Raw genomic sequence first — 13,634 nt, 5'->3', positions numbered from 1 at the left:
GAGTAAATTTATCACAAATATATCAATTTAGAGTTATTAATGGTAAAAAAATTAGGTCAGGATAAATCTATCACATGCCTATTAGTTTGGAATTTTCGTGGTAAAAAAATTAATTTGATTATACCAATTTTTCCAAAAAAAAAATAAGAATTATAGGATCCACAACTTGAATTACAAGAGCATCATAAATCTCGAAATTTTATCGGGAAGGTGGAATTAAATCATTTTGTTATCCGTGACTTTTTTATTATTTTCTTAAGAAACAAATGAAAAAAGATTAAAAAATTCAAAAAGAAAGGATAAGAAATGTAAAAAAAGTTAAAATTTGAGAAAAAATCCCCAAAATTAGCTTTGTTTCTTTTTTATTTTCTCTCTCCTTTCTCCCCTTTGGTTCCCTACAAAACCCATCACACAGGGCGATGAGGAGACTCGCGACACTCATCATCTAGAGTCGACGTTTACCAACCGGTCGTTCCTTAATTTCAAGGGTGTGTATGAAACCAAAACTAAAGTGAGAATAGTGGCTACCTAAATCTTAAATACCAAACACTTCATCGAACGTCCTTAATTTCGAATATTAAAAATGCAAACGGATCAATGGACGGATTGGTCCTAGTAATAGGCCTAGATGACTTAGCCAAACACATTCTTATTTTAAGAATTATTAAAATTTCTATATGAAATTGATTTGGTTGGATGAGTCACATAGAAAAAAAAAGTTGTGCCAAGGCGGGGGGCCCTAGGCCCAAGTGACTTAGCCAAACACACTAGCATTTTTAGAGTTATTAAAATTTATATATTTTTTTTGTCAGAATTAAAATTTATATATGAAATTGATCAGGTGGAAGAGCCACATTAAAAAAAAAATCGTTTAAATGCCCCAAATCATTTTTCCTTTAAGAGAAATTGTGCCAGGTGGCCTAATCAGCTACGTCTCGATCTAGTTTAACAAGCAATCCTATGTTTTTCAATTGTCGCAATTAATTTGTTTCTAAAAATGGAATAAAATCCTAATTCTTTTATTAAAGCAATAATATCATAAATGTTTATCGAAAACTAGTAACTTAATTATCGAATAAAAAAGATCGTAACAAGGAAATAATAACTATGCATATATTAGATTTTTTTTTCAACATCTAAAACTAATGAATTTACAGCGACATTTGATGATAATTCATTTTACAGGTTGGTTTTAAGCTTTAATTGCATGAATTGGAGGTTTTAAATCTCGATTGTCCCTCGAGTGCGAGTTTATGATCTATTTGTTCTTACAAAAAAAAAAGAAAATTAACTTTCCCCACAAAAATAAAATAAAAACTACCCAAACTTCAAAAATAACTTCGAGTTTTTTTTTGGGTCGGAAAAAAAACAACTTCGAGTTACATGTTAATATCAATAACTTTTGCGAAGCCCAAATTAAAATACAAAGTACAAGGTACTTTCACACTACCAAAAAAAAAAAAACTCCTATGAAATACCAATTTCAGAGAAATAAGTCAAATACAGAAAAAAAAGTAAAAAAAAAAAAAAAAAGCAGGAGAGATCAAAACGACGGCATCACCCACAGCAACGTCGACACTTCCTTTTCCTTCGCGTCTCCTTCTCTGAAACTTCGCCTTCGACAGGGAAGCGATGGAGGCGGAGGAGGCGAGCGCAGCGCGACGGAGGAGATTCGCCAGGTGAGCTCCCCCTCCCCCCTACCCACGGGAAAAAAAAGCAAAGATTCCCGAAGTGAGGAGGGAGAGATGGAATCCTTCTAGGGGGTCCCCCTCGCTTTCCTCCGCGAATCTCCCTTGAAGCCCTAGAAGTTCCAGCGAAAGTCCCGCCCCCTTCCCCTCCTCCTCCTCCTGGCCTCGACGCGCCGCCCCCCCCCCGGGATGGCGGATCGCGCGGAGTCCTCCGCCCTCATCGCGCCGCCGCAGCCGATGCGGGAGCCGAGCGAGGTTGACCTCGAGGCCGGGCCCGGCGAGCAAATCCAGTGCCGGATTTGCCTCGAGACCGACGGTAATTTGCTCCCAGACCGTGTGCTGCTGCTGGTGCTGGTGCCCGCTGTGTAGGGGTTTTCCGGGGTCGTGGGTTGTTGGGTCGGACGGTGCTTTGCATTGTTGGCTCGAAGTTCGCGTCTTGCGAAATGGGGGCCTCGGTTAGGTCTTGCCTGCGGTCAATTCGGAGGAGTGAGGTTGTGTTCTGGAGCATCGTTTGGGTGGTTTTTGCGACCAAGTGATGGTTTTTGTCTGAAATTACCTGTGAAGTTCTGCTATTTCTGCTACCGAAGGGTCGTGCTTGGCGAGTTAACCATCGGGTTGTTCAGTGAGAACGATGAGGGTGTTCTGGGTTTTGATGACATATGCTTCCTGTGTGGTTGAATTGTTGAATAAGTGATCTTTTGCTAATTAGCTTGGCCTCGGTTCGGTTGTCCTTTCTGTTTAAGTTCAAAAGTTCCGGATGATTCTTTTTCTCGTGATTGGTTGGTTAACGAGATGGCGTGTGTTGTGCATTCTCCCATCAGTTTCGTCCTTTAAAGTCTGTTCTTTTCTGCAGGCAGAGATTTTATTGCTCCTTGCAAGTGTAAAGGGACATCAAAATATGTTCACCGTGAATGTTTGGATCACTGGCGAGCTGTTCGGGTATGATCAAAATGACAGCTTTCGTCAATTTTCATTTGGTAGAGATATTAGACGATGATGCTGTTGAGATTTTGAAGATGGCTGCTGGAGAGATAAATTGATTGAGATATAATGTTTCGCTTTGATTTTTTTATTAGTACCCGGCACTTAATACTGCGAAGAGTTTCTGCATGATGTGCTCGCAGTCTTCCTTCTGAAGACATGATTCGAGTAGACTATTGGTTTATAGTCTTTTCACCTCTTTTTGCTTTTTGAAACCATAATTTCGTACTCTTAAAAGTGACTATTTCGAAGGCTTGTAGTCTTTATCGAAATAATCCTCGAAATAATAACAGGATTGCTTGCTTAATCAACTCCTACTTTTCACATTCTTTTGTAGATTTTTGTTTTTTCTTTTGTGCCAAAACACACGACTTTTTAGTTTTTGTTTATTTGTCCCCTGGTGCTTTTGGCTTTAGATCGTCTTATGCTTTATTTTCTCCCTTGAGATAACTAATCAGAAGAAGGTTGAAAGTTGGGACATTGGATTTAGTGGAAAATAGTTCAAAGAGCAAATTATAAGGTTTTATAATTAGAAATTAAGAAGTCCAGTGGGGTGACAGTGGTCTGCTGTTCTGTGACCCAGGTTTTGGAGTTTACATTTTAGATGCTTGCGCTTGTATTTTGTATCTGAAAACCTCAAAAAGGGATTGCTTTTTTTTTTTTCCTTTCTTTCCAAGTCATTCATTCTTGTTCACAACTGTATCTTCTATTTCCTGTTATCCTCACCTGCCCCTGCTTTGATTTATTTCATAGGCAGATTGTTTCTCCTCTTGCTGCTTTGTCTGTAAACAACCATGTGGGCATGGTTTTCTCTTTTTCCGATCTTTTCTTGTTGATTAGCATCTCTTCTTTTGCTTTCTCGTCTTCAATTGCTCCTTTTCCTCCTTTGCTGTTAATCCATTTCTCTTTCCCTGGATTTGCTCCATTTTGGCTTCGTCATGGCTTATCATCTCTCCTTTGCTGTCCTTTATGCCTCATTTTCTCAATTATTAGCTAGATGATGATTTTTATGAGTCAGTGAACAATGCCTGGCTGTTTCTCTACCAAACAAATTTCATTTGTTAATTATTTTCGGCATATATCTTCCTATGAATTTAATTGAAATTTCATGCTTTTTTCCCTCTAAGTTCTTATTTTAAGTGCTGATATCCAAATGAATTTTTATAGAAGCTGAATCGGAAAGGGGCCAAGCTGACTGATGAGAGTCTTTTCTGAAGGCTAAAAATTCAAATCATTGCTATTTGATTTCGACCTGTTCTGGAAACGGTTGAGGCATTTTGAATTGTTTGTTGACATGGACAAAGTCATGGAAAACCTCTAAAATTATCTCAATGTTGGACATTGGACATATAATAAAGCTGGTGCGAAGTATGCTGCCTTCATTTATTTATATTTTAATTATGCTCTTTATTGCTGCATGAGCATAATGTGCATACTGCGTAGCCTGCTGCCTGGCCACATCTTGTGTGTCCTAGTTATAATTTCTTATAATATGTCCCTCTATTGCTGCAGGAAGGGTTTGCATTTGCTCATTGCACCACTTGCAAGGCCCCCTATCATTTGAGAGTTCATGTTGTTGCTGATCGAAAGTGGCGGACTTTGAAATTTCGGTTCTTTGTTACTAGAGACATCATATTTATTTTTCTGGCCGTCCAACTTGTAGGTCATTGATCTTTTTCTCCATTATGCACTTTTATTTTGTTGGGCCTTTAATTTTACTCATTCCCCTCTGATACCTTACAGGTGATCACTTCTCTAGCATACTTGGTGTATTTGATAGATGGCTACCAGCAGTTCTGGCTTCGGCATGCATGGGGTTTTGATAGTGGCAGTAGCTTCTACTACATTTGTGGTGATTTCTTATAAATCTTTGCCTTAAATATTTGCACAGTGCTTGTACGCTTTTACATCTTCAGGGTAATGTTACTAGCCACTTAACTTGTTGTCAGTTCTGCAAAATCGTATGGGTTGGGTTATGGCTGTTTGTTTTTCGGTGCATTCCTTCTTTGATCTTATGAATGGTTCAAGAAAAAGGTGTAGATCAAAGAAACTGTAATGGAGAGAATCATAATGAAGCTTCTGCTTTTGATCAAGATGATTCTGGCTCGGTTTGAAAACTATACTTAGCAGAGCAAGGTTGTGTAGTGTTTCTCCAGAGAGAGACAGAGAGAGGGGGGGTTTTCTTTTGGGGCAGCTGTGGGGAGGAGACGTTGCAAATCCAAGTTAAACAGAATGAGCTGCTGCCACATAAGTGCTTCATGCCCCCAAACGATTTAGTTGAAAGCCATTACTTCTGGACCTGTCCGATTGTAATACTGGATAGCCCTTCTGTGTTTCTAATCTTTTTACTTGATGCAGGAGCGTTATTGTTCTTTGCTTTGCTGGGGTTGTCTGGGTGCTTCATCACTTGCTACGATCGGAGAGTGCGGAATGATTTGGCTCAGCCTTGTCGAGAACTCTGTCTATGTTGCTGTCATCCTGGGTATAGTTTTGCAGATTATTCTGCTCATTTTTTAGTGCCAAATATCTTGAAGCTTCTTTTTGAAGTAAATCTTAGCCTGTTGATGTTATTTTCATTGCTGAGCGCTGTAGTTGCTAATACAGGAACCAAAGTGGATCATTTCGTGGATAGTCTAATATTTTCCTGGTAAAATTGGTAGTGCCATGCAAAGTTAATCAATGGGTTAGAAGAAAATGAGAGAGGAGTGAGAGAGGAGGAAAGAGCCGTGTAAAATAAGTGCTCAAATTGTGTGTTTTCTAGGAAAAGATACATTCTTTAGCTGTCTAGATGGTTGCTAATGCTGATCATACAGTTGTAGCTTGTGCTATTTTTGCTTCCCCTCAATTTCAACTAATCATCAATGAAATATTTGATAATCATTCGTTTTGTTGTTACAGGATTTGTGCAGATTGCCATTTACCTGGCACTCTCTGTATGTGGACTGATTGTACCACATGTTTTGAGAGTTGTGCAAGTACAGCAGCTGAGTGTGGATGTTTAGGAGGTGCTGGTGAAGCGGGGTTACCTCTATTGTTTATTATGGCTTTGGTTGTTCTTGGACTGTTTACTGTGATTGGCATATTCTACAGTGTTTTAGTTGCCACAATGGTTGGACAGCGGATATGGCAAAGGCATTATCACATACTTGCCAAAAGGATGCTAACTAAAGTAAGTGGATTTGACTGCTTTGTCTGTATATGTATTTGTGAGTCTTGTTAAACAATTGAGAGATTTTCAAGTCACAATTATTGGTTCACAGCCCATGGAAAGCTAACAAACCAATTAGAGCATATAACATGACTTGTTTTTTATCCGTGCTATTGTTTTGTAAGCCTAGAGAGCATTTGTGATTTTCCACATGAAGCATGCCAAAATTTTTAAGCATGTTTAGATTGACTTTTTTTTTTAATTTTAAACTTAATCTAAATCTCATGGGGTGTATAATATGGGTTTTTCTTAAACACTTGAAGCTTTCGTAACATATAAATGTTGACAAGTAGACAAATTTATTCATAATATTTTGAACTTGAATAATATTGTACATTTTGGCGAGAAAGTAAAAGTACTGTTTACTTATTTTGAAGTTGAACAAGCCCCTTAATAATGTGACTTTTACTCCTAAGTTCGCTTACTCTTGTGCTATGATTGGAAACAAGGGGTTGAAGAAACTTGGGAGGAAAATACTCCAAAATTAATTTTCCCTCCATCCCTATCTCACACAATCTAAGATTTCTTTCCAATTTTCCAAATTAATCCCTAATGACAATCAGTTACTGGGGACCGCTGATGTTTTGCATGCCCGTTGAGAGATCTTTACTTTCAATTTGTAGAGTTTGAGCCCGATTCTTGCTTAATAGAAATCAAGTCGAGCTAGAGTATGCCGAGTTTGTATCTAGCTGAGCTCGAACACAAAATGATTCTGGATCTGGCACAAGTCAAATTTTGAGTATTTTCAATCGAGTCGAGTTTGAGTTTCAGGTAGTATCAACTTCATTTGGCTTGATTACAGCCCTAATCTTCAGCTTTGGAGATAATGACAAACGTCTTGACCTATGCATCTTGATTTGCTTGCTTTGACGTCCTCTGACTATGCATTAAGCTCCAATTTTCTCCATTGTGTTCCAGTTGTAGCATTTCCTCTCTTGTGCATTTTGTCTCTCTCACTCTGTTGTTTCCTCTTGCATATTTATGTGGTTTTCTGTCATGTTGATTTGGTTCTATTACAAGTTTGCATGATCTTTTTTTCTCAATTTTAATATGATTTATGTGATGTGATAGGAATATGTGGTAGAAGACGTCGATGGCGAGATGACAGGATCTGATTGGTCTCCGCCACCTCTCCCTCCCGAGCATGTTCAGCAGCTGAAAACGCTTGGCCTCCTCTAGTAGCGGAGTCATTATATGGTTCATAAGAATAACTTGTACGATTCTAATAACCCTCTCTGTATCTGCCTTTGTATGTGGTAAATCCCCGAATGAGGAGATTGGCCAAATCCCTCTTCAGAGCCCAACCATGAAGAGACTAAATGTTCCACTGCTCTAGTGTTTTCACTCACAAGTTCTGGACACCTACCTTTTCTGTTGAAATTTACCACAATATGAGATGGCATAAGACCAGATCCGAATATTGTAAATGAAATGGCTATTGACGGCTGTAGTGAAGCCTATAGATTTACAAAAGTCAGTAATTTTCACATTGGTTTCATCGTTTGTAACACTTTCTGGTATGTTTTTGCATCTCTGTATTGCGTTTTATCTGCTGTCACTGCCACTCATTGTCCAAATAAATACTTCATAGTGAAGCTTTTGAGTGGTCATTTTGGATTTGCTATGCTGCTGGAATGGTACTTTCCTTGGAGTGTGATATATCTCTTTGTTTTGATGGGTATTTTAGATGGATAAACCTTCTGTCGCGGTTCCAAAACGATGAAGTTATAGTCGCGGAATCAACCGAGGATTCTGATAGGATGGCTTGATGTGGAATGTTGAAAGTCTCTAGTTTGGTTTAGCAACTTAAGAAGAACGGTTTCAATTTGTTTAGTGTTTCTCACAGTCGAAGGAGCTTCAAGGCTGCAAGGCCAGCTACTTAGTTCCTCCTAGGAAAGCTTCAAATCGAATTTACACCCACTATTAACGAGAAAGTATAGTGGTGTATGGGTTTTTTGTTTTTCCGAATTTTCCTAAACATAAAATGATGCTTTTATCTTCAACTTCTTGGAGGGAAAGTATGGACATAAGTCAAAAGCAACTGATCAACGCAAACGAACAGGATAGAGCACTGGCGAATAGACGCTTCATCACGAACCCAAGGATTGATTGAGTGGTCAATCGCTCGGCTAGGAGATAGATGCATTCATGATCAAAACACGATGTCGTCCGTTCCATGCAATCTCTGAGAGCAATGTGAGTCACCACGGAAGCAAAGCCTTGCCCAGTGAGCTTGACCACGCGCGATATTCATGGAGATTAATCGAGTAGAATGGTTTCGAAAAAAGAAAATATGTTCATCAATATTACCAGCAGGCAGCAGGCCACCATCTAAGTTGGGATACCCACATGCTTGCCATGTGCAATTGCTTGGCTACTCTCTTGGTCACTTTCTTGGAACCACAAGCTCCCATGTTCAGTGGGAAAATTAAAATAAAAATCTCTTACATAATTGGTTTTTTAGCAAGACATGATCCCATTAAAATATTCACCGGCCCGGTCTAAACAAGATTTTTGGTAATTATTTTATACTTAGTTGAATTGAATGTGCAACAATCCGGTGAACCGGATGTTGATAAGAGAAAAATTAAAGTAGGTTTAATATGGGGTATTAGATGTTTAAAAATGCATCAAGTCCACATGCTTCCCATCTACCCAAGATTCAGTCACTCATGTTATTTGTGAAAATACTGTGGAAGTATTGCCGATTGTTCCAAAAGCTTAGACTCTTTAAATGAAGCGTAACTTGATATTCAGGTTATTTAATTTTTTTATGTGAAAAAAGTTTAGGAGGAGGGGAGTTACCCATTACCAAAAACCGGGCATACTACATGCCTATAAGGTCTTATATTCGATTTACAAACCGCAATCGAACCTGGGCATGGTGGGCGAAACGTCCGATCCTTGCCGGTTGAGCCAACCCACTTCGGCCATCTACTGTTTTTATTATCTAGTACATACTAGCTTGACTGTCTCAATAATTTTTTTTTGCTATGTGTGTGTGTGTGTGTGGTTGCCAATTTTTAAAAGTCAAAAGAAATGGATAACTTATTGCTTAAGGTGGAGAAGCTCAAATATGAAAGATTCTTCTTGAAACCGTCGCTCCTTGAAGATAAAACAATGACCAAAAGTCAACTAGATTTTTTTTTCCCTTGAACTCCATCATGCCGGTTCATAATCCAATATTAAACAATGACCAAAAGTCTTTATCGTGTGAAACAAGAGAGAGATTGGAGGGAGAGGATAAGGATTGGACACATGTTCATTTACTAAAATTTTGATTTGGAAAGTGAAAGCATGGTCATAATTCCTCCCTAGGAAGGTAGTTAAATACTTAATTTACATGCAGCGTATCTTATATTCAAATCACTGGATGTCTCATCAAAGTAGTGTTAGAGGCCACGCCCATCTCCATTTTGGATGGAATCCTAATCGATGCACCGAATTTGACAATTTGCGCACATTCACTTAATTAGAAACTTTTAATAGCCATTTCATTTCATCCAAAACAAATTTTCAACAGATCTCTTACAATTTTGTTTTTTCTATGTAGTATGCTAAGTTCTGATCAAAAAAAAAAAAGGAAAAGCAGTACACTGAGTCGGGTTGGGATTTGAGGATACCTACTAAATAAATCCCAAACGTGTCTCAAACCCTATAAGTTAATTACGATGGATTCTATCTCGTGATGTGAAGCTCATAATCCAATTAGGAGTCATGAGAGTTGGGATTTCAGGATGCTGAAACATGTGTCGGAGCCTGCTCAATGATCACCTTTACTGAAACATGTCTACAGCTTTGTTTTGTCACATTTTATTGTCCTTTTCCAAGACGACAGTATTGATACATATCTATAAAATGTAGAGTCCCCATATGGACAACTAACATTGCCCAACAATTTACTTTTATTTTCAGTATTTGAAGGTTTTGGCACTCAAATCCCGATATCTAAATTTTCAATTCTTTTTCTTAAGTTTTTTTTTTATCAAATGAACCTAAGTAACGGAAGAAAAATACTCTTTTTGGAAGGAAAAAGAACAGCGAGTCTTAGAAAATAGAGAATCCACTTTTTTAGTGCACATAAATCATGTTATCTGAAGGAGCTAAATTTTAAACGATCACGTAACAAGTGCTTTCGAGACACAATTTAAGCATACATTTTTTTAAAAATTTAACAAAGTCATATTCGATTTTCAAAGTGTCGCTTGCGCACGCCACGAAATAATCTATACATTATAATAAAATCGCCAAAAATGAAGGGAAAAACAGGGAATGAGAAACACTTTCTTTGAAGTGTAGTTTTGAGGACTTTAATCTAATGTTCACTATTCGATAAAAAAAAAAAATCTAATGTTCACTATAATTGATCTGGATTGATTATTTCAAAGAAGTGGAGAAATGAAAATTTCAAAGGTGGGTTTTTTTTTTTTGGCAAGTGGCGACGGCTTTCCAAATTATTCCCAAAAAAAAAAAAAATATTTTTCTAGAGGAACTTCATGGTTCAGACAATGTGGGCCCTCCCCCAAATGCCCGAGCGTGAAAATCCACGTGTCCGAAAGTTACTGGCGTTGATGGACGAATCTGGCTACGTCACGTGGTGACGAAACTGCCATTGGTATTTTCAATTTGAAAACGGACGGCCGCCGACAGCGTAAAGCTATTGGCCGTTCGTTCCGGTGGTTTTGGTCGGGGGAAGCCGAAATTTTGTTAAGGAAAAAGTTTCATTGAAAAGCAACACATCACTCTCGTGATCCCTGATTCCATGTCGGATCTGTATTGCGATCATTTGCCACGTATATTAACACGTATGCATTTTAACGTAATATCAAAAGAAATTCTAATGAATAGTAGATTTGAATTATGAAATATCAATTTGGTAACTTTGTTATAAAATATCGATTTGAAATTGCTTTTGAATTTTTTTAACGATATTAATCCTAAGGAAAAGCAAGTGTCGACATACAAGCAGGACCCACATTGCGTGTGCTATACACCTATGTTGGTGCTGTGTTAAAATATGAAACATATGAATCATTCAATTGCCAAGTGCACAGCAACCAGCAACCAACCCCAAAAGAAAGAAAAAACATTGCCCAAAACCAGCTAACCCCACAAAAACCATCAAAAGATGGATAGAATATTCCCAACACAATAATAATAAAAGCATTAGCCATCTGTGAGCCTTATCCATTGCTCTAGCTCACACCCATTTCACATTTTCTCAGGTCTTATCCACTATAAAAACCCTCCCTCAAGAACCCTTTGCCCACCAAGGTTCCAAGAAAAAAAGAGGAGAAAAGAAGAGATTTTTGAACTCAGGAGCTGCCTGTCACAGAGAGAGAGAGAGAGAGAGAGAGAGAGAGAGAGAGAGAATGGCCGACATAGCGATCCTGGTGGCGGAGGAGTACGAGAGGAGGATCAAGAATTACCCGAGGATGAACCTGAAGGTTGAGGAAGGCGGTGCGGGTGATCGGTTCGAAGGTCTGAGCCTGAGAATGGTCGGTTCTTCCGTGTCCTCGTTTTCAGAGAGAGTGATGAAGAAGATGATGGGAGAGGCAAAGAAGCTGGAGGTGGTGAAGTGGGTGTTGGAGCCCAAGAGCCCCCTGAGTCTCGCAGCCTCCAATGGACTCTTCTCTGCTTGACCTCTCCTCCTCCTCCTCCTCTCCTCCCCTTGTTCAATTTGTATGTTGTATGTAGATCAACTAAAGATTGTAATTAACTATAATTAGAGAGGAACTGTTCATATTTGAGCTCCTTTTCCCAGTAACCAATAGATGATCTTCTTCATCTTTCGGTGTTCTTCTCTTTTGCCCTATCTGTAATTTCGAAGCATATAAAGATTTTCGTACTTTTTCAGTCTGAATCTGTTTCTATCTCCCCCTGACTGTGAGAGACGAAAGCGAAATAGGAGGGAATGAAAATGGGCGAGGAAAATACAGAGTGATGGTAAACCGGCGGGCTCGTTTTGTGCTTACAAAATAGTGGTGATCATCTGTCGGTCTTACCAGGGATTTCAACTCGAAAATTTGAGCTGCTATGCGCAAGATGACTGCATGCTTATCAAACTTGTTGTCCGTATTTAAGCAATATAGTATATACTATGATGTTCCCTCTCATGCGCAAATCGAACGTACAATGACCTATGTGTGGATTCAAATGACAATCGGGATATGGAGGATGCGGAGCCATGCTCTGACAACATGTCAGGAATTCCGACCGATGGAGTTTGGAGGACATGTGGTTGATGTCGGTGGGGACAGTTTTTCATAATAATCTGAGCTTTTGCTTAAAAATGAGTATTCAGTTCAAGAATATTCGGAGCTTATACCCACTTCATTTTTCAGCCCACATTGAACCTATTATCTCTTGTCAAACTATAGTTTTGTAAAGCCCAAATTGCAAAAGAAACTAGAAGCCCAACCATTCAGACAACTTATCTTATTTGGTATAAATTTCCTAAATTTAATATTTCCTAATTTGATGTTTCCTAGTTTGATATTTCCTAGTTTAATTTTTCCTAATTTTATGTTTCCCAGTTTAGTATTTCCTAGTTTAGCATTTCCCAGTTTAAGGTTTCCTAGTTTGATGTTTCCTGATGTAGTGTCCTAGTCCCTTTATAAATAGGGTTAATATCACAAAAAACCTTAAATTGGTACACCTGTGATAAATTTACTCTAAATTAATTTTTGACAACGAAAAATCCCAAACTGGTACACATGTGATAAATTTACCCAAGCTAATTTTTTGACCAACAAAAATCCCAAATTAGTAATCTTGTGACAAATTTACTCTCTATTAGCGAACCAATTTAAGATTTTTTGTGGTATTTACCTTATGGATTTGCACATGAAATTTGCCACACCACGTCATCATGTGTCATCTACGTCAGCAAATTTAACGGTAAAATTTGATGAAAGCTAACGGAGGGTAAACTTATCATAGGTGTACCGGTTTGGAGCTTTTGGTGGTCAAAAAATTAGTTTGGGGTAATTTATAACATGTGTACCAGTTTGATGTTTTTCGTGGTATTAACCCTTATAAATAAGAGGAGAACTCTCAGTTGTAGGCATGCGAATTGTGAGTTAATAATACAAGAAAATTTCTTTTAAGTGAGTGATTTTTTCGGTTCTTTGTCCGATTCACGCTAAAATTTACTTGTATACTTGTGTCATGCAATTCGGTAGTTCTATGGAATTACTTTTCTCTATTAAAAGTGGGCCAACCTTGGGCCGAAAAAGGTCTACCCAATGAATCACCTCAGAAACCCCTCTAGAAATAAAAACATATCAAAGATTACTACGTGAGAGAGAGATAATACTTTTTTTTTGTATCATAAGTAGAAGGATTAGGACAGGTTATGACCTATTTCATCCGCTGATAAATAGAAGGATTAGGACAGGGTTATGACCTATTTCATCAGCTGCTGGTACATTTGATTTAAGATGCTAATGAAGTATTAACTGTACAGTGGGCAAGTTCGTCACCATTGCCCCACCAGATGCTAGTATTAAAGCCCAAGACGGACAATATACCTAAGCCCAAACTCGTCATTCGTAGACCAAGGTAACCTGAGACCAAGGACATACTAAGGAATGGAACCTGTGATGTGCAAATCAAGTCTTGACCAACCACCCGATTGATAGAAGTATTACATTATTTTCTTGATAGGAGTAATATTAGCCAATGAAATGAGATGTCGATAGTTATCTTTTTCATATGAACTTTGCTGGTTTTTAACACACATTTATCACGATTTG

General features: G+C 38.3%; 2 protein-coding genes across 3 annotated transcripts; both read left to right on the top strand.

Annotated features, from left to right (window-relative positions):
* The first annotated feature begins 1,845 nt into the window (after window positions 1-1,845).
* Window positions 1,846-7,498, top strand: LOC115687304 (uncharacterized). Of its 2 annotated transcripts, none has more exons than XM_030612818.2 (7): window positions 1,846-2,004; window positions 2,542-2,627; window positions 4,182-4,328; window positions 4,413-4,521; window positions 5,028-5,151; window positions 5,568-5,838; window positions 6,949-7,498. In XM_030612818.2, the coding sequence occupies exons 1-7, from the start codon at window positions 1,878-1,880 to the stop codon at window positions 7,054-7,056; spliced, it is 972 nt and encodes a 323-aa protein (XP_030468678.2). In that variant the 5' UTR covers window positions 1,846-1,877; the 3' UTR covers window positions 7,057-7,498. The 2 variants fall into 2 exon arrangements, with proteins under 2 accessions (XP_030468678.2, XP_056163617.1); XM_056307642.1 differs by lacking the exon at window positions 6,949-7,498 and adding an exon at window positions 6,501-6,830.
* A 3,423-nt stretch (window positions 7,499-10,921) lies between these two features.
* On the top strand, window positions 10,922-11,735 carry LOC115687306 (uncharacterized). Its single transcript, XM_030612819.2, has one exon. It carries the CDS (start codon window positions 11,250-11,252, stop codon window positions 11,517-11,519), a length of 270 nt encoding a protein of 89 aa, XP_030468679.1. The 5' UTR covers window positions 10,922-11,249; the 3' UTR covers window positions 11,520-11,735.
* The last annotated feature ends 1,899 nt before the right edge of the window (window positions 11,736-13,634 follow it).

Source organism: Syzygium oleosum, unplaced genomic scaffold (genome assembly GCF_021117445.2).
Source record: "Syzygium oleosum isolate NSW1041296 unplaced genomic scaffold, Sole_v2.1 Sole_v2.57, whole genome shotgun sequence".
Taxonomy (NCBI): domain Eukaryota; kingdom Viridiplantae; phylum Streptophyta; class Magnoliopsida; order Myrtales; family Myrtaceae; genus Syzygium; species Syzygium oleosum.
This window is presented reverse-complemented; position numbering and strand designations above follow the sequence as displayed.

What these genes read in the sequence shown, in the direction of transcription:
- LOC115687304 (XM_030612818.2), top strand. Translation starts at nt 1,878, where the DNA reads ATGGCGGATCGCGCGGAGTCCTCCGCCCTCATCGCGCCGCCGCAGCCG. An exon ending in ATCACTGGCGAGCTGTTCGG is followed by an intron (nt 2,628 to 4,181) that starts GTATGATCAAAA and finishes CTATTGCTGCAG; the next exon opens with GAAGGGTTTGCATTTGCTCA. An exon ending in TTTTTCTGGCCGTCCAACTT is followed by an intron (nt 4,329 to 4,412) that starts GTAGGTCATTGA and finishes GATACCTTACAG; the next exon opens with GTGATCACTTCTCTAGCATA.
- LOC115687306 (XM_030612819.2), top strand. Translation starts at nt 11,250, where the DNA reads ATGGCCGACATAGCGATCCTGGTGGCGGAGGAGTACGAGAGGAGGATC.